Raw genomic sequence first — 25,102 nt, 5'->3', positions numbered from 1 at the left:
TTAAAGGTATGTTAGATCGTGAGGTCATCTTTTGTCCCTGTGAGACCTTAACTTTTTATTTTATATTCTAATTTTTAAATGGGTCATGTTTAAGTCTGTTTAACCTACACATGGGATTTTAAGGAAAACTAGTAAGGAATATGAGTCAATCTCTCTTTTCTTTTAATGTTATTTAGGGTTTAGAGTCTCCCACTATAGAAGAACAAGTTGATCAAACAATTGATGATGAAACAATACTTATCGTTCCTTCACCACATGGCTTTATCCAGACATCTGATGTTATAGATACTGAATCTGTCTTGCCTTTGACAACACTAACAGGTACTGTAATATAATACTGATATTGCCTGATAAATTTTAATAATGCCTGATAAATTTTAGGTAGAAAAATCAGACATTTAATTCAGTTGTTTCAGTCTTTCTTGATCCAATAAGCTACTAGTCTTAAGTTCTACACCGTGGTAGAATACCTTAAATTCTTGACGTGGACTAGAGAATAAATATATACATTTAAAACTAACTGGATACTCATTACAGATCCCATACTCCAACATCATCAGGAAGAATCAAATATCATTGGATCATCCTTGGGCAGTCCTGTTTCAGAAGATTCAAAGGATGTCGAAGATTTGGTAAACTGTCATTAGGATAATTCTTAGAAATAGGCAGTTCAAGCAAAGAAGCCACACTGTTAATTACAACATCTTCAAAGAAATAGGAGCAACCCCCAAGAGGCTTAATTTACCAATTTAAATAGCCACAGTGCTTAAGCCACACATTGTTGCTGCTATGACTTCTTACCTCCTTTAAATACATCATCTGAAGTTGAGTTTTATGACAGTGTGTAGTTGAGTGGAGGCTGGGAGTTTTAAGCATAAATCCCTATGTTTAACGTTACATGGCAATAAGGAATTTCATTCACTTCAGCCACGAAGAAAAGTTTAGAATCACGAAAGCTTAACTGCTGTGGTTTAAAATACAGTTTCTCTAAAGATCAGACACGGCACTGTCTCCTTTCAAGTAAGCCTGGTTGTAGTTCAGATAAGTCATTTCAACATGAGAGCTTACCAGTGATCTTCTGATCTTCAAGAAGACTAAGTTTGAGACTTGACCAGCATACAAGTACAGAGACCTAGGAGGTGGTCTTGTGGTGGTTACGTTTGATTAACCCATTGCTGGCAGTGGGAGCTGATTTAGGCAGGGTAAACAGGAAAGCATTAAAAGAGTTAAAATTCACTACAGGTTTTTTGTTACTTTTAAAGGGAATATGGATAAGCATAGTAACAAAACCCACCCAAAATCTAAGCAGTTTTTACCCCCTCAGAAACCACTGTCATTAGTTTACAAAGTTAGCACTTTGAAGTAAAACTAAATGAGGAAGGAAGTAATGTTACCTATCCTTGATACCGTGACCATTTATTACATGTTTTGCAACATAAATTACCCAGAAAATAGTTTGTCATCCACTTTGTTAGGTGGTGGGGTACAATATAACCTCTCATCTCAGGCAATTTTTTAAAAAACAGTATTTGCTTCTATAACAAAAGGAAACAAATCTAAGAGTCATTCCTATACTACAGAAGGGTTAAGGCAAAGGTAGCCTTTTGGGCTTTTTAATGAATATGACCCCTATAGAAAAGTCAAGGGAAAAAAAAAACCTTGTATAAATTATTTTATTTATTATTGTAATTAGATCTTCACAAAGTTGTCTTTTCACTGTCTGTTTTGTTAACGTGAAATTAAATTGTAGTTATAAGCAAAAGTCGGTTGCCTAGGGAACAACTGTATATTCAGTTTAACAGAAATAAAAGAATATTTGTCTTAAAATGCAAGATTTGTTTGTTACATAGCCTTTTGCCGTGCAATTACATTATAAAAATGTTCATTTCAAAAGTGAAATGTTGTGCTGTTTGAGCTTTAAGGGTTGGAATGTTTAGGTACAACGTCAGCTCCTTAAAGAAAAAGCAAAGTGATCTAGGCTATGTCTCCCTTGCAAGAGGGAATTACATTTACAATTAACATGAAAATCATGTATCAGACTTCTGCAGGAGATTCTTCAGCATACCTTATCCAAAAATTACTCACTGTCCTAATGTATCATTTTGAAGAGTCCTGGTAAGTACTTCTCCTTGGCAGCCTCACCTTCCCACATCATGGAAGTACAGGTTTGCACATATACACAACATGATGATAGAAAATACGATATAGTATATTAGCTTTCTAAATTTTGGTTCTAAGTCTCCTTGTCGATACCAGTAGATCTAAAAAAAGAAGAATTAAAGTTTATAAACAGTTAAAATTTAAAACATAACATTTTTTCTACCAATTTCAAATTTCATTAGTATTTGTTTATTCCCCTAAATGAGACAGACATTCTCCATATTCTGACATCTCTACATTCCTGAGACCAGTGCAGTCAGAATTTAATTCTTACTCTGAGTTTCCACATCCAAGATCATACTTATTCCTACTTTCTCAGTTTACTTTCCTTTATGTTCAAACCTGTATACTCCACCAGTCATCTGGCAAGCTATCCAAGAACATATACCTGGACATACTACTTAACAGGAAAGGAAGACAACGTTTAGACTCATATGATTCATGCAATTGGTTCAGACTGCAAAATAGGGCTTCCATAGTATATCTGGATTAAGTTAGTTCATTGTTAGTCACTTTAGGCCTCAAGCTAGGGAAACAGGAAAGCTCCCAAAGTGCGATGGGCCAGTCCTTTTTCGGGTCATGGGAGTACATAGCAGGATCAGTGAATTAGAACACTTGGAGATGTCTCCTCTTTAATTTTAACTCAGATAAGCAAATTACTATTATGATTTAAGCCCTACGGAGATCAAAACAATTGTTTTTTCTTTTGATTCTGCCTCTCAAGGAACATGAAACAATGTAGCCAACTAATGAATGATTGAACACTGAGGAGCCACCATCATCTTTGTTTCTTTACCATAAAACAAACATTTGCAGTAAATCAAACATTTTTACAACTGCAGCTTCAGATTTCCCAGGAGGTTTTGGTGTTAATACCTCCACTGTGGGAGACAAACATGTAGATTAAAATAGACTAATTTTGTAATCATTAGAATTCAATCCAGAGTGTGCTATCTCATCCCTTAGCAGTAACTGGCATTTCCCGAAGACTGCTGGTCCTCATATAGTCCTTGAGTGAAGATGAATTAAGTAAATTAAAATATCTGGCCACCTAAGTCTTCCCACTAATTTTTTTTTCTCTCTTTTTTTTTTTTTTTTTTAAGCTATCAAGGGAGTAAGAGTTTCTCTTTGGGGTTACAACTTTGGGATTTAGGAGAAAACTCAGATTTTATTGAGAATTCTAACACTTTTAGGGGGAGGATGAGGATATAATTAAGAGATACCCTTTTGTATAGACCCAAGGCTGAAAATTTTTGTCCTATGCATTGCAACTTAAACCCTCAAGAACACTGGTTAAATTCTCAACAGTACTTACAAGTATGCAGGCAGTAATACTACTCAAAGAGATGCAGACAGCAAAGAATATATTCAACGGTTTTGGAGGTAGTTGAGGGAAAACAAAAGCACTGATCAGCGTTACCTGTATGAAGAGAAATTATGTAAGGCCTTAATAGTAATTCCAAGACTTGGTAATTACCAACTGGAGTCTAGGCAACAATTACATCTGCCACCAAGTTTGCTTTCTAGAATGTTAGAGTAATTATAAATATGTTTGAGTTTTTAGTACTTCCTCCTTTTCTAACCTTTCCCTTACTTATGAAAGGAGAGAAAACATTAGTAAAACTAGCTGATCCCAAAATAACTTCTTTAACTAAACCTCACTCTCAGAATTAATGATTCTACTAGAAAAAGTTCTAGCCATTTTGTTATTTTAAACATTCCTAGCAAAATGAATATAATCAAAGCCGGTTTTGCTATAACATTATGAAACACTGAAAGACCTAATATCGTGTAGTTCTGTTTCTAACAGATGCAGCATTATATGCAATCTTTTCATTAAGAAGCCATGGAAAAAACAAATTATCATATTTAATGAAAACGTGCCAGAAAAATGTCAAACTATGGAAAATACAGCTGTTAAAAATTTTATTGTGATAGCTCCCACATGTATTTTACAGTATGTATACAGTAAAACTGCTATACACTGTGACCACATCTTTTAAAACTTGACCATAGGGTAATGGATATGTTCTTTAGGAACAAAATTAATAGAAATGGGGAATTATGGTAGATGATGACAGAAGGAAGTGGCTACACTGACGTTTTTACAAATTTACTAGGCAAAACATGGTAAACTCAATTATCTGAAAACCAAGTTGTCTGACTTGTACCATTTCACATATTCAACCTGGGGGTGCGGCGGAATTAAATTAGCTACTCCAATTAGCAATTGCAATTTTGTGGTAATAAAAGCACTTAACTTTTTGGAAAGTTAATTATAATTGATAAAGTTTTCAAAACTTTGGCTAAGAGCCTGGGTGAGGCACAAAATGAGGATACTTACTAGAATCAATAAGGATGTTAAACTGCCAACAACTAAATTGATGATTCGATCCTGAAAGAGAAAAGAATTTTTAAGCCATATGACTTGGATCCATGTTACCTTCAGTATAGTGCAATGCAAGGTGTTGGGATGGTTTACAATAAAGAAACCCAAGATCCAGTCCTTCTCTGAGCTTTACACATAAAACTACCAAACAAAGCAAAGTGTACTGAGTCATGAGAATGGAAAATGTACTTTGGGAAAATGGCCAACTGGGGAAGGTTTCTTGAAGGGACAGAACATTTATACTAGAGTCTTGATTGGGTAGTATCAAATGGGGAAGGGAGGCTTACAAATAATGCTTGTGCTGAGGAGGATAGTATGAGCCAAAGGAAAAGGACAGGCACTACGGGAATGGCCAAGCCAGAGCATTGGTTAAAAGTATCAGGAACCAGACTAGATGTGGAGTACCATGATGTGTCTGGAACTACATTTGTAATACAGCTTAGGTATCCTTGTCTCATCTAAAAATAGATGCTACTGTTAAAAGGGATGGATTCTAGAGTGCCAAAGGCTTGGTACCTGCAGTCTTAAAAGACCATCCAGTCCAGCAGTTTTTCCAAGTTATTTAATAGTGAAAGCCTTCAGTATATAAACAAAATCTTCATTGAATGAAGAGCCTACCTACTGAGCTTTCTTGTCATTCCCATCCCACCCCAACCAACAACAAAGAACATTTGAAAAACTGATCCAATCCTAGTTTTACAGGTTAAAAGTAAATTTAGGCCCAGTGTGGTTAAATTATTTGGTAAGAGTCATATAGCAAGTTAGAAGCAATTTTGAAACCAGAGATTCCTGAATCCAGGTCACTGGTTAGAAGTAGTTTCAGGTACTACTAAAAATGTAAAGTAAGATAGGTTGCAGAACTACAGATTAAAGTTAGGGTTTAAGCCCTGATTAGGAAACACTAAGGCCAATGAGAATGACATGCAGTCTTATTTCTGAGAAGTCAAAGCTGAGTCTTTAACGAATCAGTCATCTTAAATATTGTTTTGATAAGGTCTGAGCAGAGAACAGCAGGATATGGAACATAGGCTGCCAATAAACAAAACCTCAGAGATGGGAAGGACACAGGAACAATCACAGAGCAGCAACCGAATTCTCATTTCCAAGTAGTCAGCTTTTAAAGGTAAGAACCCACAGAAGTTAAGAGTCAGGCAAAACTGGGAGGGAAAGAGTATAAGAAAGCCAAGTACTGGATGTGCGTAATCTAACCAAGGACAAATCACAACTCTCCAGACCAAGGCCACTGCAACTGAAAGGTTAAAGAACAAAAGAAACTGGACTCCAGCCACATCCTAACTCCAGAGGACTCGGAAGAGATCTTATCACGACCTCAGCTAGAGAAGCTTACACAGCACACAGAAGCCTGAAGTTAGGACCACCTGTTAGGAAAGGGACCCAGGGACAAGTCACTGATCACTTTTAACTTTTTCCCACATGGGAGGAATAAGTGTGTTTAACATAAAATATGTAGAGAGACAAAAATCCATGGGAGCCCCACTGTTTTTGAGAAGCAAGAATATCTACTTCTCTCTGAGCTCCCAGGATTTCCAAAACGAAGGACTGCATACCTCACAACAGCTATCCCACCAATAGAAGGCAAGCCAATAAATCACTAATTGCCAAATGACACACAGCAAGTTGCCTACCAGGATCAAAGTAGGAGAAAAATAATGGTAAAAGGATATTAACTATGCCAAGATCATTCACCAATCCTCTCCTTAAAAATTCTGGGATGAAATGGTAATATGACTGTTTCACAGGTAGCAAAACAGGCTCAGGGAAACAGAACTTTCCCAAGATCTCAATACAATTAAGTGATAAAGACAAGATTCAATGCCAGACCTCCTTTCTCCATTTATAGTTCTCACCCAAAGAACAACCTAGAATGCTAGTGCTGGTCTAGACAAAGATGGCAAGTGGCAGACAACACCTCAAAAAGCCTATTAGCAAAGTACTAAACTAAGTTGCTTATCTTTCAAGAATGAAAATTTCCTCATAGGTGACTTTGTTCCACATTGTTGAATTTCTCCATATAACTGATTTTAATCATCCTGATGAAAATATAACTAAACTTTAATGAATACATTCCTGCCTGCCTTTTAGATAGTCACTGAACAGAATTCCAACTGATTTTCATGAAAATCAGTTACTGTTATAATGTAGTGATCCCCTCTGGGATTCCCAAGATGGGATGAACTATTTATTTAGGACATGGCAGAAGTGTTTCTAGAATATTTTCTTTCTCCAAGCCAAGGCCTTCTGCTATCAACATAACCATGAATTCAGGTATGCAGAGTTAACTTCAGAAGCCCTCCTACTTCTAATGCTCTCTTGTTTTAAACGTGCTACTCAAAGTGTAGTCTATGAACCAGCACATTGGCCTCACCTGAGGGAACTGCAAGAAATGCAGAATCTTAGGCCTCACTGAGACCAACTGAATCAGAATCTGCATTTTAACAGGATCTGGTAATTTGTGTGCACATTTAAAATGGAGAGGCTGTGCTCTAAAGTTTAGTCTAAAATAAGTCATTTTTAAATATTAAGTTCAAATCACAGGGTGGAGCTCCTTCCCTGGGCCTAGAGATTACTTTTCAGGGTTTTAGCAGCTCTTCTAGCTCCCAATCTCCAAAGAGGATAATAGAGAATAATTAAATAGCTAGTTAATTAACACTTCAAAGGACAGTTTGGGGAATAATATGCTCCAAGTTGGAGCTATAGTACATGGAGAAAAGTGAATATTACATTTAAACTTTACTGTTTATGGAATAAATGGAAACTCAGATTATTTCTACTTCTATAGTTAGTCTCTATTAACTCAATTATTTCTCACAGAACTTAGCTGTGTCCCCTCCCTAGTTTTATTTTCACTCTAGTTCTACCTATCATAACTTGTCTCTGCTACCAGAAATTTAAACCTTATACTGTGGCTTATTTTCACTCTACAAGGAAGCTGATCGGACAAAGGATGGCAATTAGCCTGGATCCTTGCCTGCTGAGAGGACAGGATATAGATTTAAAATTTCCTTCCCAGAGACAAAATATTCTGCAACAGGTTTAGAGATAGTCTGAATTCATATATACATGAACATAAAAACAGACACTGTGTGTGCACATACATGTGTATATATACAGTTGAGATTTCACCTATATCACCTCTCATAATTCAGATGCAAATACAAAAGTGAATAAAAACATCTCTACCTTCCAGAAGTTTACACTATCCAGAGTTCAGGAGGGCACTAAAAAGACAAAATGAGCTATCTTTGGCAGTCAGGGAGAGACTAACAGAGAAGTCAAAACCCTAAGGAAGACTAGCAGATGAAAAGGAAAGGAAAGATGGTTCATGAAAGGAACTCCACAAAGACCCATGGGAGAACAAAAGCACTGCCATTACAAAAACGCAATGGGACAAATGGAGATTGTTGACCCAAGTTTCATGAGAGCTGAGAGGAAAGGAACTGGAATGCAATGCACAGTGAAGAGTCTGGGCCTGACAGATTCATATCTTTGTCTTCCTTTAAAATGAGGAAGGAGAAAAAGATGGAGGTATATGCAACTGGTTTGTATCTGGAATGGTGGAAAGAAACTCTGTAAAGCAAGTAGGGAATATGTTATCTCCATTTACCAACGGGTAACTAGGTTCGAGAAGACTGACTTGCCAAAAGTCACACAGCTAGGTAATGGCAGAAAATCTATCCAATGCTGTTTGCAAAATGCAAGCATAATGAGACGTTCAAAAGGTCTAAGAGTCCTTAAACTAATAAATATGGACCTTAACACAGTCCGGAAACCAAGGTTCTCATCTCATTCTGCCACTAGCTAGCTTCATAACCTCAAAAGGATTCCTTAACCCATTTGACTCTATCAAAGGAGAAGACTGGGCTAAATGATACCTGGTCCCTTCCAGTTCTTACACTTTATGGTTCTGAATCCCCAGACTGCACTTGGGCCGGAGAAGAAGGACTAATGCCCTAGTGATTAAAAGCCAGAAAACCCCTATACTTGCCTGGTCAGTCATTAGCCAGTATCTTGATACTAGAGAAACTAAAACTCAAATGATCAGGTGGTAACAATGGCCCTGGGAGGAAGCTGGCAATAATATCCCAAATAACCAAAAGCTAGCTCTGCCTGCCCTCAGCTCTTCAGCTCCCTGGAAATATCCTGGTTCTAAACAGTTTGGAATGCTTACAAGCGACATTGTATTCAGCCTTCCATTTCCATGGCAATGTTTTGCCTACTTCCAAAATGAATTTCAAGGACATGTGCTACTATAATAAAACCCTAACCTAACTAACCTAACCGACAATAAAAAGACCAAGACAAAATTTCTAAAAGGCTTTGGGGAATGGGGGGGGGGAAAAAAGGCTAAAGAACTTACAAAGGCCAGGTATAGTGGCTCACACTTGTAATCCCAGCACTTTGGGAGGCCAAGGTGGGAGGATCACTTGAGCTTAGGGATTCAAGACCAACCTGGGAAAAATACTGAGACCTTGTATCTACAAAAAATATAAAAATTATCTGGATTTGATGACACGTGGCTGTAGTCCCAGCTACTTGGGAGGCTGAGGTGGGAAGGTCACTTGAGCCCAGGAGGTGATCTGCACTCTAGCCTGGACAGAATGAGAATCTTATTTAAAAAAAAAAAAAATTGTCTAAAAAAACATTTATCATTTAAACTCAAATGTGTGTATGAAGATTCCTGACAGCCAAGTGGGAAGTACAACAGAATTTTAAGTTCTAACTAATAAAAGTAAGCATACTGGATAATTAGAGTCAAAATTCTCCTGGCTCTAAAAAGAAATTGTCCCATGAGTCAGGACAAATCTAGGGACACAGAAAATGCAGATAATTCATACACAATCATTTCTTATATTGGTCCATAAAAAAATCCCAGAGGCATAATGTCAACCCAGTTCCCCAAAAAGTGCTACTCCCAATTTTGACTACTCATCTGTATTCGTTTCCACGCTGCTGATAAAGACATACCCAAAACTGGGTAGTTTGTTAAGAAAAAGAGGTTTAATGGACTCACAGTTCCACATAGCTGAGGTAGCCTCACAATCATGGCTTATAGTGATAAGACACGTCTTACACGGTGGCAGGCAAGAGAGAAAATGAGAGCCAAGCAAAAGAAGAAACTCCTTATAAAATCATCAGATCTTGTGAGACTTATTCACTACCACAAGAACAGTACAGGGGAAACCGCCTCTATGATTCAATCATCTCCCACCTGGTCCCTCCCACAACACATGGGAATTATGGGAGCTACAATTCAGGATGAGATTTGGGTGGAGACACAGCCAAACCATATAATTTCATCCCTGGCCCCTCCCAAATCTAATGTCCTCACATTTCAAAACCAATCATGCCTTTCCAACAGTCCCTCAAAGTCTTAACTCATTTCAGCATTAACTCAAAAGTTCACAGTCCAAAGTCTCATCTGAGACAAGTCCACCTATGAGCCTGTAACATCAAAAGCAAGTTAGTTACTTCCTAGATACAATGGGGATATGGGCATTGGGTAAACACACACATTCCAAATCAGAAAAACTGGCCAAAACAAAGGGGCTACAGGCCCCATGCAAATCCAAAAACCAGCAGGGCAGTCAATTTTTAAAGCTCCAATGTCTCACATCCAGGTCATGCTGATGCAAGAGGTAGGTTCCCACAGTTTTGGGCAGTTTTGCAGGGTACAGCCTCCCTCCCAGCTGCTTTCACAGGCTGGCCTTGAGTGTCTGCAGCTTTTCCAGGCACATGGAGCAAGTTTCAGTGAATCTACCATTCTGGTGTCTGGAGGATGGTGGCCTTCTCACAGCTCCACTAGGCAATGCCCCATGGGGACTCTGTAGGGGCTTCAACCCCAAATTTCCCTTCTGTGCTGCCCTAGCAGAAGTTCTCCATGAGGGTCCTGCCCCTTCAGCAACCTCTGCCTGGACATCCAGGTGTTTCCATATGTCCTCTGAAATCTAGGCAAAGGTTCCCAGACCTCAATTCTTGACTTCCGCGCATCCACAGACCCAACCCCACATGGAAGTTGCCACGTGCAGCTATGAAGTCATGGCCTGAGCTGTACGTTGGCCCCTTTTAGCCATGGCTAGAGCTGCTGGGACACAGAGCACCAAGTCCCTAAGCTGCATACAGCAGGGGTGCCTGGGCCCAACCCACAAAACCATTTTTTCCTCCTAGAACCTCTAGGCCTGTGATATGAGGGGCTGCCTCAAAGGCCTCTGACATGCCCTGAAGACATTTTCCCCATTGTCTTGGGGATTAACATTTGGCTCCTCATTACTTACGCAAATTTCCACAGCTGACTTAGTTTTTCTCAATTTTTTTTTTTTCTATTGCATTGTCAGGCTGCACATTTTCCACACTTTTATGCTCTTGTTTCCCTTTTAAAACTGAATGCTTTTAACAGCACTCAAGTTACCTCTTGAATGCTCTGCTGCTTAGAAATTTCTTCTGCCAGATACCCAAACTCATCTCCCTCAAGTTCAAAGGTCCATAAATCTCTAGGACTGGGGCAAAGTACCATCAGTCTCTTTGCTAAAACATAACAAGAGTCACCTTTACTCCAGTTCCCAACAAGTTCTTCATCTCCATCTGAGACCACCTCAGTGTGAACCTTATTGTCCACATCACTATCAGCATTTTGGTCAAAACCATTCAACAAGTCTCTAGGAAGGAAACTTTCCCACATCTTCCTGTCTTGTGAGCCTTCCAAGTCTCTAGGAAGTTCCAAACTTTTCCTATCTTCTTCTAAGCCCTCCAAACTGTTCCAACCTGTTACCCAGTTCCAAAGTCACTTCCACATTTTCGGGTACCTTTACAGCAGCACCCCACTCGTGGTACCAATTTATGTATTAATCCATTTTCACACTGCTGATAAAGACATACCTGAGACTGGGTAATTTATAAAGAAAAAGAGGTTTAATGGACTCACAGTTTCAAGTGGCAGAAGGCAAAAGGTACATCTTACACGGTGGCAGGCAAGAAAGAAAATTAGAGCCAAGTGAAAGGAGTTTCCCCTTATAAAATCATCAGATCTCATGAGACTTATTCACTACCATGAGAACAGTATGGGGGAAACTGCCGCCATGATTCAATTATCTCCCACTAGGTCCCTCCCACAGCACGTGGGAATTATGGGAGCTAAAATTCAAGATGAGATTTGGGTGAGGACACAGCCAAACCATATCATCATCCTTCAGAACTCAACACTATCAACTTCACTGTAAATCCTTTCCAGACACCACCCTGGGCACCTTCCCTCAGAACACCCACATCACTTTGCTCAGTCTTCACACTTAACTGCATCAAAATAAAATGTATTACTTGTGTCCCACACTAAGACTGGCAGTTAACAGTGGGAAAGACAGTCTACAAATAGTCCCCCCTTACCTGCGGGGGATACACTCCAAGACCACCAGTGGATGCCTGAAACTGCAAATAGTACCAAACCCTATACATACTGTTTTTTCAATCAGATAACAGAGATGATTACTAAGTGACTAACGGGCAGGTAGCATCTACTGTGTGGATACACTGGACAAAGGGATGATTCATGTCCCCAGCAGGAGCAGGACAGAGTAAGAGTTAATCACATTACATAAAACAGTGCACAATTTAAAACTTACAAATTATTTCTAAAGTTTTCCATTTAATATTTTTGGACCACGGCTGACCACAGGTAACTGAAGCCTAGAAAAGTGAAGCTGTGGATTAGTAGGAACTACTATAGTTGTTTTCCTTCTTGACAGTGTGGCACACTGTAGGCACTCAATGAATGTTGGTGAAACGAAAGACTCAAAGCAGAAGTGGCCAACAGTATTTTCTTTAGAGTGCCTCTCACCAGTAGAGACTATTTATCTAATCCTACCACTTATCTGGGGCCTGGCCTATCGATAGGAACATAATGTGCCTCACTGCTGCAGGGCAGGCATGCAACAGCACCACAGAAGCTGTGGCCTGGTACTGCAGACCAAGAGGTCACGGTTTGTCAGCCACAAAGGTGCAACACGCTAACAGATACCTCCCAGGATAGGTTCTGTTGTTCCCAAAGAAACATCAATGGTAAACTACGGGGATCTCTGAGGTCCAGGTTTTCCTGAGTACAAGCCCAGTTACTTTCTGCTAGGGCAGGACCAAGGACTGATTTATAAGGCATCACAGCTCTGAACTCCAGTTGACAAATTAATCCTTCGACAATGCTCCCCAACACTCCCAGAGAGGCGCAAGGGAAAACAGAGAAAAGTCCTTGCAGAAAAGCAAAAGCCTAGATGGACAATGCCATGAAGACATTCCCTTCTACATTCTTGAGGGAAAAGGCAGGGTAGAGGGTGGAAGAAGACTCAGAACTCCATTTTTGGTGTTACTTCCAAACTTTCTATGTGATTCCACAAAAGTCTTTCTCCTCAGACAGCATCGCAGGGAGTCCTATAGACCCACATCCCTTACCAGGTGTTCAATCCTATTTCCAGGTTAGACCTCACACCTCCAAGTGTCCTCCTCTGTCAGACATCCTACCCCTGGAAGCTGGCGCAGTGGGGGAGGGAGCGCGCGGGTGGGGGTGCGGGGGTTAGGGAGCACGTGGAGGACGGGGAGGGAGTGCACAGAGGGGGAAGGAGCGTGTAGAGGGTGAGAGTGAGAGAGAGTGATAGTGAGACAAAGAGTGACAGACAGAGAGACAGTGAAAGAGAGACACAGCGAGAGTGAGAGTGAGTGAGAGAGAATGAGGGAGTGAGAATGAGAGAAAGAATGAGAGTGAGAATGAGAGAGAAGGGGGGAAAGCGGGGAAAGGAGCGGGAGAAGAGGGAGAGAGTAGGGAGAGGGGGGAGAGAGTGGGGAGAGGAGGGAGAGAGACTGGGGAGAAGAGGGAGACAGAGTGGGGAGAAGAGGGAGACAGAGTGGGGAGAAGAGGGAGAGAGAGTGGGGAGAAGAGGGAGAGAGANGAGAAGAGGGAGAGTGGGGAGAAGAGGGAGAGAGAGTGGGGAGAAGAGGGAGAGAGAGTGGGGAGAAGAGGGAGAGGGGGAGCGCGTGGGGAGAAGAGGGGGAGCGCGTGGGGAGAAGAGGGGGAGCGCGAGAGGGGGAGCGCGAGAGGGGGAGCGCGGGCACAGGCACCCGTGGGCACGTGGGAGAGCAAGTGCAGGAACGCCCGAAAGCCAGCGCGCATGAGCAGGGAACTGCCACACACGTTTAAACCATTTGATCTCAGGAGAACTCGCTCATGAGACAGCATTGCGGGATGGTGCTAAACCATTAGAAATTGCCCCCATGACCCGATCACCTCCCTCCCAGCCCCTCAACATGTGGAGATTACAATTTGACATGAGATTTGGGTAAGGACACAGCCAAACCTTATCATTCAGCCTGTGGGCCCTCTGAAACCTCATGTCCTCCTCACATTTCAAAACCAATCATGCCTTCCCAACAGTCCCCCCAAAGTCTTAACTCACTCCAGCATTAACCTAAAAGTCTAAGTCCAAAGTCTCATCTGAGACAAGGCAAGTCCCTTCCACCTATGAGCCTGTAAAATCAAAAACAAGTTAGTTACTTCCAAGATACAATGGGGGTACAGGCATTGGGTAAACAGACCCATTCCGAAAGGGAGAAATCAGCCAAAACGAAGGGGCTACTGGTCCCATACAAGTCTAAAACCCAGTAGGGCAGTCATTAAATCTTAAAGCTCCAAAATAACCTCCTTTGGCTCTGTGTCTCACATCTAGGCTGCACTAATGCAAGGATTGGGCTCCTAAGGCCTTGAGCAGGTCCACCCCTGCGGTTCTGCAGAGTACAGCCCCCAAAGCTGCTTTCACAGGCTGGAGTTGAGTGTCTGTGGCTTTTCCAGGCTTACAGTGCAATGCATGAGGGCTCCCCCTTGCAGCAGACTTCTGGACCTCCAAGTATTTCCATACATCCTCTGAAATCTAGGCAGAGGCTCCCAAACTCTTGCCTCTGTGCACCCACAGACCCAACACCACATGGAAGCCACTAAGGTTTGGGGCTTGCACCCTCTTAAACAACAGCTCAAGGTATATCTTGGCCCCTTTTAGCCACAGCTGGAGCTGGAACAACTATGACTCAGGGCACTGGGGCCCAGGACCTGACCCACAAAACCATTTTTCCCTCACAGGCCTCTGGGCCTGTAGCATGGAGGTTGCTGTGAAGCTCTCTGAAATTCCCTGGAGACTTTTCCCCATTGTCTTAGCTATTAACATTCAGCTCCTCAACTGCATCTCCTTAGAGGGCCAGAGAAAGAGCAGCCCGACCCTCAGTTTGGTCTAGGAACAACACCTGGCACTCAATCCCATTTTATACTCATTGCTTACCCTCCCCTACCCATGCTTTCCTCAGGTCATTGAAGACAGTGATTATCTTCTCCTGGGATGGGAAAGAGCAAGGCAACACATTCAGCATGTATTAAATGCCCAAAGGGTGCTACTTCCTACCATTGTTTACCTGGACTGAGTGATTCAGGCCCTTGAGCCACATCCTACAATTTTGCCTCCAAAGTTCTGCGTTTCTCAAGCAAACTTAAGGGTCCCAACACCATAAATAAAAGTTTGATTCTCAGAAATGACTTTGCTTCTCTTCTTCCAAATCACAGCAGACAACTACTCGCCATGAAAGCTGTGGAAGTGGCCTAGTCAGAAGCCTTAGGGGCCAGGAAAAAACATACTGAGAGGATGCAAAATGTGGGAGAAGGTTTATTTTGAGACCAGCTGAATAAAGAAACCTAAGGTCCTGTGTCCAGGGATTTAATTTGGGTCCCTCAGAGCAGCATGGCTCTGCCCGTACAGGAGCTTCCTCTCGTACTGTCACTGGAGACAACCAGAGGTACAGCAGCCACACAGGCGGAAAGCAAGGAGACATTTTGTCTCACTGGCTAAACCTAGGACGCAGTGAATTACGACCCGTATATTCTGAGACTTCCCAAAGCAACACCAGACTTTGAACAGTGCCAAGAGCACGGGAGGTGCAAGAGAAAGCATTTATGAGAATTCAGGCACACCCACCCTTTACAACTTTTACACTCGATTCTCTCCCAAACGCATGACTTCCACTGCTACATGTGGACCTGTATTTAAGTTACAACTTTTAAGCCTTAGTTTTCATATTTGTACAACGTCTACCATGTAGGGTTGTAATGAGGATTGGAGGAGAATACATAGCCCCTACAAGAGAGTATCTGGCATTCAGTAGAGGGTCAGTAAATGGCAGCTAATACAGTATTTGCACTATTTATACTATGTCTAAGGGGGAATCTTACCAATAAGAGATCAGACTCCTCAGAGCTGAGAGAGAGCTGAGCTGGCCTAACACCCTGGCCCCAATTTCTATGGCAGCCCCAGTTTCAAATGCATTCCACCATTCTCACAGGGACACTGAGGTTTATCCACCCACATGTCTCTTCAGCAACTCAGAAACTATGGTCACTATACCCATACACAGCCTATGAGCCAACCATAAGAAAAAAGTGACTCAATTCAGTAAGCACAGGATATTACCAAAGACCAGCAAAAATCACATCCAGAGAAAACTCAGTAGACCATCAGCTTCCGAGAGGCCACACCTCAGTTTAAGTTTTTTTAATACAATATTGTATTTACTACTGGCCTCTGCTATATACAGCGTAGCAGAAAGAAAAAGAGAAAAATGCCTTTAATTGTATGAGAGCTTGAAGCATCACTTCCTGTTTTGATATCTAGCATATCCAGGTTCCTAACCACTCCCTGCCTTCTACTGTGAGCTCAGAATGTCCCAAGAATGTAGGTTACTTTTTGATAATGCTAAATTCTCACTTTGCTTAAAACTTAATATACATGAAATCAAGAACTTAGTAAGCCATTGTCCCTAGGGCTAAAAAGGCTACAAAAATGAGGAAACTGGCACCTACCATTTAAGAAGAGCTTATTCTCTAGTTAGGAGGCAAGACTTACATGAGTGCCTCACAGCACGAGGAGTAAGTGCCAGGGGGCATCTTTGACAGCCAGGCTCACAGAAGGAAAGTGAGAAGAGACTGGATTACAAGGAAGGTTCTAAAGTGGGGAATCAGGCTGAGCAGAATTCAGATATTTAGAGAAGAGAGGACACAGCAGAAAGGAGAACGGCATTTGTGAAGAGCAAGGAGGCAGCTAAAGGAAAGGGATCCATGGAGAGACATTAGCCTGGACTGGGCTTACACAGAGCAAAGGTAAGGCCAGTGCATCTCAACCCTTTCTATGCACCAGCATCCCGAGGACCTTCCAGAAATACCAGTGCCTGTGCCCCACACCCAGAGATTCCAGTCCACTGGTCTAGGGGTGGAAGAGAGAAAACCACATAGAGTACTAAAGAAAAAGTGATGGCATTTATTTTTCCTAACTACTTTTCTAGCACACACACAAAAAGGCAAAGTTGTTTTGACAGGCTGAATGAGAAGAGAGGAGATAACTGTTTCACCTTTGGGTGACTAACCCTCCTTTGAGAGAAATAGCTGCTTGGATGATCAACTAGAAGCTCTGTCTAGAGGAAATACACTAAAGCCTGCACTCCTCAGAGAACAGCATTGGTAGCTCTAAGACAGAGGAAGGGGCTGCTGGCACAGACCCAGCTATCTTAATCATAGCTTTATTATTTTTCTCTTCTTTCCATTTTTTAAAATTATTCTATTACCATCCCTACTGAGCCTTGTTCTTAAATAAGCAACAACAAAAATGGCATGAAGAGGCAACTCTAATCTTACATGATTATTTGCAGAGGCCAAATGCTCCAAGTTTGAATTTGCTTGACTAACACTAATCATAAAAAGCCCTTGCTTTTCACCATTTTTGCTTGCTTTTTTTTTTATTGGGGGGAGGGGGATAAAGGAAGATACTTTTGTCTTTGGAACCAAAGATCTGAGCCTCAGAGCCCACTAACTTGCCCCCTCCACAGAGGACCTCCCTCTCACTATGGTATCTGCGGAGGAATTCAGTGTATGTACCTTCTCCCCAAATCATTGATTTTATATATCACATCCAAGAAGGAATAAAGGAGCAGGAACTGTCACCACCCTTCTTAGAGGATGAATCACTTATTTTGTAATCAGTGACCACCCATAGAGTGGGCTGATCTAGAAACTGGTTTGCACTACATGGCACCAAGTGGACAGTGTTCATCCTTTTCCCATTTGCCCTAGCTATAGGACGCTGCTTTGCTTTCTCCAGAGAGAGCATTCTCTCCCTCTCCTCCTAGGTTCACCAGTCTAGACTGACTGAAACTGATTTCAGATGATTCCACAGCCAGCTAACAAGTCAAGATCAAGACTCACAAGCCCTCAGAATAATTTAGTGCCCTTCTAACACTAGACAGTGGGAAAGACTGTCCAAACTGTGTGTTGTACTAAAGCAAACTTTTAAAGGTAGTCGTGGGCAGAAGAGGGAAGAAAATCTCCAGGTTTCAGTTTACCCTAGGGGACAGGATGGGAGGGAAAAGCAGAGGAAGGCAATTCACTGAACCATGTTTCCCAAAGTGTATTCTGTAGAAACTTATCTAGTGAATGCTCCTAGGGAGCCGGAGGCAAGAACTGGGTAAGGCATTGTACTAGGGTTAAAGAGGCCACGCCACCTATACTGTTTAGGAGGTACTACTCACGTACCCTCACCAACTAGAGTCACAATGAAAACTGGCATATTAAAGCTTCCAAAGTCCCACAATAAAGAAAAATGTTTCACAAACTTGGCTATGGAACCACCATAACTAACATTTCAGCTGCTTTAAAACTAAGCTGTCTGAAATGGTTGGGTATCCCTTATCCAAAATGTTTGGGACCAGAAGCTTCTCTGATTTCAGAATTTTTTTCAGGCTTTGGAATATTTACATATACATAATGAGATCTTGGGTGGGACACAAGTCTAAGCACAAAATTTGTTTCATATACATCTTATACACATAGCCTGGAAGACAAGGTTTATACAATATCTTTAAAAATTTTGTGCATGAAATAAAGTTTGTGTTAAGTACTTTTGTGTGGAAATTCCCACTTGTAGCATCAAGTCAGTGCTCAAAAAGTTTTGGATTTTGGAGCATTTCGGATTTTGGATTTGGGACATCAGCCTGTACTAGCCACACGTGGTTACTGAGCATCTGAAACACAGCTAGTGTGAATTCAGATGGGCTGTTAATATAAAATGCATACTGAATTTCAAAGACTTCATACAAAAAAATTGCAAAAGTATCTGTTTGTTTTTTGTTTGAGATAGTCTCGTTCTGTCACCCAGGCTGGAGTTCAGTGGTGCGAGCCTGCAGCTAGGACCACAGGTGGGTGCCACCACACCCAGCTAATTTTTTGTGTGTGTGTGACAGGATCTCATTTCGTTGGCCAGGCTGGTTTCAAAGGCCTGGGCTCAAGTGATTCTCCCACCTCAGCCTCCCAAAGTGATGGGATATACAGGTCTGAGCCACCGTGTCTAGTTAAATGTTAATATTGATTATATGTTGAAATGATAGTATTAATATTTTGGAAATAAGGGGTTACATAAAATTATTAATATTTCACTTGTTTGATACTTTTTCATACGGCTACTAAGAAATGTAAATTACATATATGGCTGCTCACATAATATTTCTACTGGATAGCACTCTTTTAGAAAATGCACAGGCTTGGAAACTTCAGATATTTCTTATCATCTTGGTGTCTGTGCCATATTTTTCACCTGAAAGAGAAGTACTATGGCACAAAACTTGGGAATGGTTTAAAAAAGATGTAAAAAGCATCTGGGCATTCAAACTAGGATTCGTAAGATAGCCAACCTAACATGAAAATTCCATAGGTATCAAGGAATGAGGTCTATGTTTCTTACAAAAGATGAACACCTTTCCTTTTTTGTCAATAATCCCTAGGATGGGCACGATGGCTCACGCCTATAAACCCACCACTTTGAGAGGCCAAGTTGGGAGGATCGCCTGAGGCCACAAGTTTGAGACCAGCCTGAGCAATACAGGAAGCCCCATCTCTGCAACAAATTAAAGTTAGGGCCGGGCACAGTGGCTCACACCTGTAATCCCAGCACTTTGGGAAGCCAAGGCGGGCGGATCATGAGGTCAGGAGATGGAGATCATCTTGTCTAACATAATGAAACCCCGTCTCTACTAAAAATACAAAAAAATTAGCCGGGCGTGGTGGCAGATGCCTATAGTCCCAGCTACTTGGGAGGCTGAGGCAGAAGAATGGTGTGAACCTGGGAGGCAGAGCTTGCAGTGAGCCAAGATTACACCACTGCACTCCAGCCTGGGCGCCAGAGAGACACTCCGTCTCAAAAATCTTGACACAAAAAAAAAAAAAAATATATATATATATATATATATATATATATATATATATATATATATTAGCCAGCCTTGGTAGAAGGCACCTATAGTCCCAGCTACTCAGAAGCTCAAGTGGGAAAATCACTTGAGCCCAGGAGGTCAGGACTGCAGTGAGCCATGGTCATGCCACTGCACTCCAATCTGAGTGACAAAGTGAGACCCTGCCTCAAAGACAAAAATAGTCCCTCAGATATTTATGGAACAATAGAGAACTGTTTCACTTTGCCCTTCTCTCCATGATTACACCTATAAAGCTATGCCTAAATAGGAATAACTTAGAAGGAATAATTTTCATGCTAAAGATTGAATAAATCTGGGATTTCAGTAACCAAAATCACTATGTGCACCCGACATACATAAAGGCAAAAGTTCCGTCAGAGATTCCCCAAGAGGGTGCTGCTCAAGGCCAAATTAGTTATATATTAATAGTCATTGTTCTGTAATAGATCTCATTATCTCTCACTCACCTCAGGACTTGGGGCAAACTACTTCAACCCCTATTTTCTGCGAAAGGGCAACAGGTATGCAGATGTCTGGAGTGCTTTGAGAAGCAAAAACTGCCTAATTAAGTTACTACTGACCTCACTATTCAACTCATGAAAGGGAGTTGGTGAAGCATTACCAGAGGAAACTACTTGTATGACTGAACACAACCCCCTCTGAGGGTTCCACTTCCTTAGCTGTATAACAGAAAAAAGAACACCCATCTCACAAAGGAACTTGATGATTAAACAAGGGAAAGCTGAATGCCCACCATGTTGCCTGGCACTGAGGAAACAAAAACATATTCCAGACTTTTCTCTGCTCTTTGAGCTTCAGTTCTCTTTGCCTTAGAGTTTGCACCTAAAGTTGAGAGGCTATATGTATGTGTCAGTCCTCATAAAGCAAGTAAGATTACAAAATGCACAGGAAACCACCTGTCAGAGTAGGACAGGAACTGGGCTTTTATTCTTTCTCTATGTTCTCAGAAATGGTAGTTCACTAACAGCAAGTTTCCACTGTGTAGTGGCTATTTTGTCGTTTCCTGGCATGTAAAACAGCAAGCTGGAGACACCCACACACAAGAGCAAGTGATGGGTTTCTCAGTGTCCCCAGGACCCTGCTCTAGCAGTTGCTGTCCTCTGTGGAAATGGCTCCACTGTAATGAGTCCTATCCTTTCACTATTGAGGCTCCATTCCTGGGCCTTACCCTCCTCAGGCCCTCAAATCTTCATTTGCTGTGAACACATATGGAGGCCTCTCCTCTCTCAGATGTGGCATCTCCATTTATAAGATACATGTTTTCTTCCACCCTCAGACCAGGGATCTCTCTCCCTTCTCCATTCTGTAGAATTTCTCTATGTCCAATCACCCTGTCAACTTCACAGAGGGGGCTAAAGGGAGAAATTTTGAGAGATCAAGAATTAATAAATATTAACTTTTTTCTCTGAATAGCTGCAGCTATTATTACAATGCCCTAAAGTTTCCTAAATAATCCCAGTGTGATATATTCTCATAGTAAGTATGCAATAAAAGATACATTTGGAAAAGTAAAGTTCTTGAATGGGTTTCAAATGGATCATGGGCAATAGGAAACTTAAATCACTGGATGTTTTCGCCCAAGCTGTTCAGAAAACATCAATATTTCTAACTGTCTGCATAAATGGCCAAGTCCACTACCAAGTCATCTACCTCTATAATTACAAGAGAGATGGGTTAAAAGAGGTCAGAGGTCTGGATCTCCCAGAACCCCAATCTATTGCTGAAGCATGTTGGGGAGGCACTCTCTTACCTCTTGGGAGAGGGGGGAAAATTTCCCATACAAAAGCAACCAGTTCTCGTCTGTACCCCCAACATGTCCCTGTCGTAGCACAGATCCAACCACATCTCATTTGCCTACATTTTTTTCCCCACCTGACAGGGTTCCTTGGCTCCCCAGGGCCAAGTACATAATGCTCAATAACGTTTGCCTAAGATGGAACATCTACTGGAGGAGGTATGTGTCTCAAACCAGGAGCACTGTGGGCTGGGATTACACCAAGCCACAAGATGAACAAGGTGCATCTTCCTGGAGATCGAGTTTAAATTGCTTTCATATTACAACATTTTGAGAGCAGAACGTAAAATCCAAGTGGAGTTTAAAAAATAAAGTAGTCCTGTGGCAGCCTCATAGCTTCCAAATTCAGGGCTATTCCCCAGACTGCCAGGTGTACCAGTTCCCTATCCTGTCTGCTGGAGGGCTCCTGCCAAAACTAAAAAAACCGGAAGCTCTGGACTCTACATGTGCATTACCTTTCGAGAGCTGAAAGCACTTTACCAGAGGTCAAAGATCACCAATGCCACTGTTTTTTTTTCCCTTCTTTTAAGCCAGTCAAGTGAAGCAGGGAGATTGCAGAAGGAACAAAGAAATCTGTAACTGGCTATGATCAATTAGTTGTCAACACCACTGCACTGGGACCAGCCAACCAATGCCACTTTTAGGTGAAAAAATAAACCAGGCAGATCTTGCCCAAACTACTCAGAAAGTTAATGCTGACGATAGAAAAAGATCTCTCCTCAATTGTTGGCCCAGGACATCACATAATTAATCCTTTTTAAAAGGTGTTATACATTTTAAAGCCTAGAATAATGTACGATAGCCCGTTTGGGTTCAGGGACCCTTTGATCACTTCCTGGAATGCAGGCCATCATTCAAGAACCCCTCATCTCAAGCCTCTCCCCTTTCCTTGCTTGACTGCTTTACTGCTCAGCAATGAACCCGTAACAGTTCTATGTAAACAGGAATCATGAAGCACCCCTTCTCGGCTCTCTTAGGAAGCTTTGGGCACACACCTGAAGCCTCTGGAGGGTCAGTCCTCCTGCTGCAGGTGCAGCTGTACAACCACTAAATCAACCTCCCCCCTCCGGAGGGGCTTCCGCACTCCCCAGAAGGGCTTCCAACAACCCCGACCTTTCTGAACTTTCTCCACTCCAGCCTTCAACGCTCTTGGCCAACCACGTGTCCCAAAGCAGGCAACGACTGACTGGCCGGGCAAACATCTTGAGAGGGAAGCGGTATTGCAGAACCAGCTTCCTCCCTAACAGTGCTTTTAGGAGCAGCAGCAGGACCCAGCCAGGACTCGGCGGGAGGGCAGGCCGCAGACACACCCCCCATCCCAGTCTGGAAACACAATCCGCACTCACCTTGGCGGACGTCTCCCCAAACAGAGGTCTGTTGTCCAGGCCACTGGTGCCATAGGTCCTAGTAGCAAAGTCCTCCATTTTGGGGTTTCTTCACTTTCCCCAAGCCACTTAAAAGCAAGCCAGCATGACTTCCCGAGATCTCAAGTCCACGACAGCAAGCCTCCTCCTCACGGCTCCCGCATAGCCGAACCCGAGTGGTCAGGGAAGTGCTGGCGCCGGCAATGGGTCGGGGGCTCACACGCGGGGAACGCTGCCGCTCCGCCCCGGCCCCACGCACCTCCTCATCTTGAGCAGCTGCCGCAGGAAGTGAAAGGAAACAAACACTGCGTGGCGGACTCTCGGCGGGACGCCCCCGCCCGGGCAGCTCCCACTTCCTCAAATCTCGGCCTTCGGCGCCCCCGCGGCAGCGCCGCCCGTCGCTCGCCCCCGGCTGCGGTTAGCAAAGCAAATCGCAGTCCCCTCGCCCCGGGAGTGACTCCCACGCCTCGCCCCCCATTTTTTACACAATAATTTCCCATGTTTTCCCAATTTTCTACAGTGAACACGTATTCCTTCATGTTCGAGGGAGAAAAAGTTTTCTTGGAAGAATGCATTGAGAATCCCTTTTCTAGCCCTCTGCGCCTCGCCCGCTACGTTCCCCAGCGGCGGGAGGAGTGAAGTTGTAGGAGCACAGCCCAGGGCTCCGCACACCCCTCCCGCAGGGCGGCGGGTTCAGGTCGCTGCTCGGGCCGAGCCAAGCAACTTGGATCCCCTCTCAGGTGTTGCTTCTACCCCACGGCCGGCGTGCTCCCCGCACCTCCCGCCGCTGCTCTCCCCGCGCTCTCTGCCAGAACCGCAGCAGGAGTACGGTCAGGGCACAGAGACAGGGAGAATCTCGGCTCGGCCCTGCCCAGATTGGCCCCGCACCCGCCAAACCTCGGCATCCCCTAGGTGCTCGCACACTGGGGGGCTCTGGCCGCGCCGGAGAGAGCGGGCCCTGGGTCCACACCCCCGCCGGGATCCGGTGCCGCGGCCCGGGGTCGCGGGCCAGATGCGTGGGGGAGGAATAGACCTTCCGCGCTGGCGGAGGACGGGCGCGCGGTCCGGGCACAGCGCTGCGGATCACCTCTCGGGTCCTTCTCGGATCCCCCGACCCGGACCCGCGGCCTCCGTCGCAAGTCGGCCCGCCCAGGTCGCGTCACAACCGAGGCAGCCAATCCCGCGGGCCGAGGCGCGGCATTGGCTGCGGAGCTTTATTTCTAGAGGTGCCAGCTTAGTCCCCTTAGGGCGGCCAATCTCTGGGGCTGGACGTTTCTCAGCTCCTTAGCCCTTAGTAATTAGTGTCCATGCGATCCACGTGGGCAAAGCACATTTTTGCAGATAGCCTTGCACCTGGCTGAAAGCATCTTAAAAACAATCAACCTGCTTTAACCACCTCAGTCTTCGCTTAACAAGGACAGAATGGCCGTCAATGGTAATTTTGGTTTAGGGTTGTTTGCGTGTTTGCCTTGATTTGTTCTGTGACAGAGATCTTATGTGTTTACAGAAAGTCAGGAGGCAGTAGTGCTAGATACGTCTTTGACTTGTCCATGCTGCCGCCGGTGATGGTGCTGACTAAGCACGTTTGCAGCTGTGGAGCCAGCGCTTCGCGTACCAATCTCGTCTTCCAGGTTTTAGGATATAGACAACTGGAGGTGGACAGGTCATTAAAAGTAACAACGTCACTCTGCATTTTGAATCATGTATAAATATTTGGAAACATACAACCACGCTGGATTCTCAGGGCACTATATAGCGCCTAGATTGAAGAGAGCTCTGAAAACGTTTGTGTGCAGGGAGGGTCTGGGTTGGAACGTTGTACCCACACCACATTTAGAATCCAAGTCATGATTCCAGGCGTCCACTCAACAGTTTAGGGCACGGAATGGACTACAAACGATGTAGATACATAGATCTGGAATTTGCAACACTGAGTAGAATTAGTACGGTGCATATCTGACCTACAAGTTATATATTTTACAAATCATGTTTGTTTGCTCAAGACTTCCTGATAAAACAGCAATGCTACACAATCCTGCACCCAGT

The 25,102-nt window shown here is 43.2% G+C and overlaps 2 protein-coding genes across 7 annotated transcripts in view; one reads left to right on the top strand and one right to left on the bottom strand.

Moving 5' to 3' along the window:
- DMTF1 (cyclin D binding myb like transcription factor 1) overlaps positions 1-1,827 on the top strand; it is a 44,368-nt gene extending 42,541 nt beyond the window's left edge. For all 3 annotated transcript variants that reach the window (XM_025378749.1, XM_025378747.1, XM_025378748.1), the window contains 2 exons: positions 177-321; positions 538-1,827. In XM_025378749.1, the coding sequence (XP_025234534.1) occupies positions 177-321; positions 538-647 (255 nt within the window). In that variant the 3' untranslated portion in view covers positions 648-1,827. The remainder of the gene's footprint in view (positions 1-176; positions 322-537) is intronic.
- TMEM243 (transmembrane protein 243) lies at positions 1,658-24,207 on the bottom strand. 4 transcript variants are annotated; one of them, XM_025378752.1, is made up of 5 exons: positions 24,144-24,207; positions 23,039-23,332; positions 4,505-4,555; positions 3,476-3,580; positions 1,658-2,261 (listed from the first exon to the last, which is right to left on the bottom strand). In XM_025378752.1, the coding sequence occupies exons 2-5, from the start codon at positions 23,114-23,116 to the stop codon at positions 2,139-2,141; spliced, it is 357 nt and encodes a 118-aa protein (XP_025234537.1). In that variant the 5' UTR covers positions 23,117-23,332; positions 24,144-24,207; the 3' UTR covers positions 1,658-2,138. The 4 variants fall into 4 exon arrangements, with proteins under 4 accessions (XP_025234537.1, XP_025234535.1, XP_025234539.1 ...); XM_025378750.1 differs by having other exon boundaries at positions 23,954-24,165; XM_025378754.1 differs by lacking the exon at positions 24,144-24,207 and adding an exon at positions 23,810-23,945.
- Positions 24,208-25,102: the final 895 nt, after the last annotated feature.

Source organism: Theropithecus gelada, chromosome 3 (assembly GCF_003255815.1).
Source record: "Theropithecus gelada isolate Dixy chromosome 3, Tgel_1.0, whole genome shotgun sequence".
In the NCBI taxonomy this organism is placed as follows: domain Eukaryota; kingdom Metazoa; phylum Chordata; class Mammalia; order Primates; family Cercopithecidae; genus Theropithecus; species Theropithecus gelada.
The sequence above is the reverse complement of the archived record's forward strand: the minus strand, read 5'-3'. Positions and strand labels throughout refer to the sequence as shown.

Coding starts and splice junctions, on each gene's coding strand:
- TMEM243 (XM_025378752.1), bottom strand. CDS start 23,116: ATGGAGGACTTTGCTACTAGGACCTATGGCACCAGTGGCCTGGACAAC. Junction 4,556..23,038: donor TTGGGGAGACGTCCGCCAAG/GTGAGTGCGGAT, acceptor TTTCTCTTTCAG/GATCGAATCATCAATTTAGT. Junction 3,581..4,504: donor TAACATCCTTATTGATTCTA/GTAAGTATCCTC, acceptor CTCTTCATACAG/GTAACGCTGATCAGTGCTTT.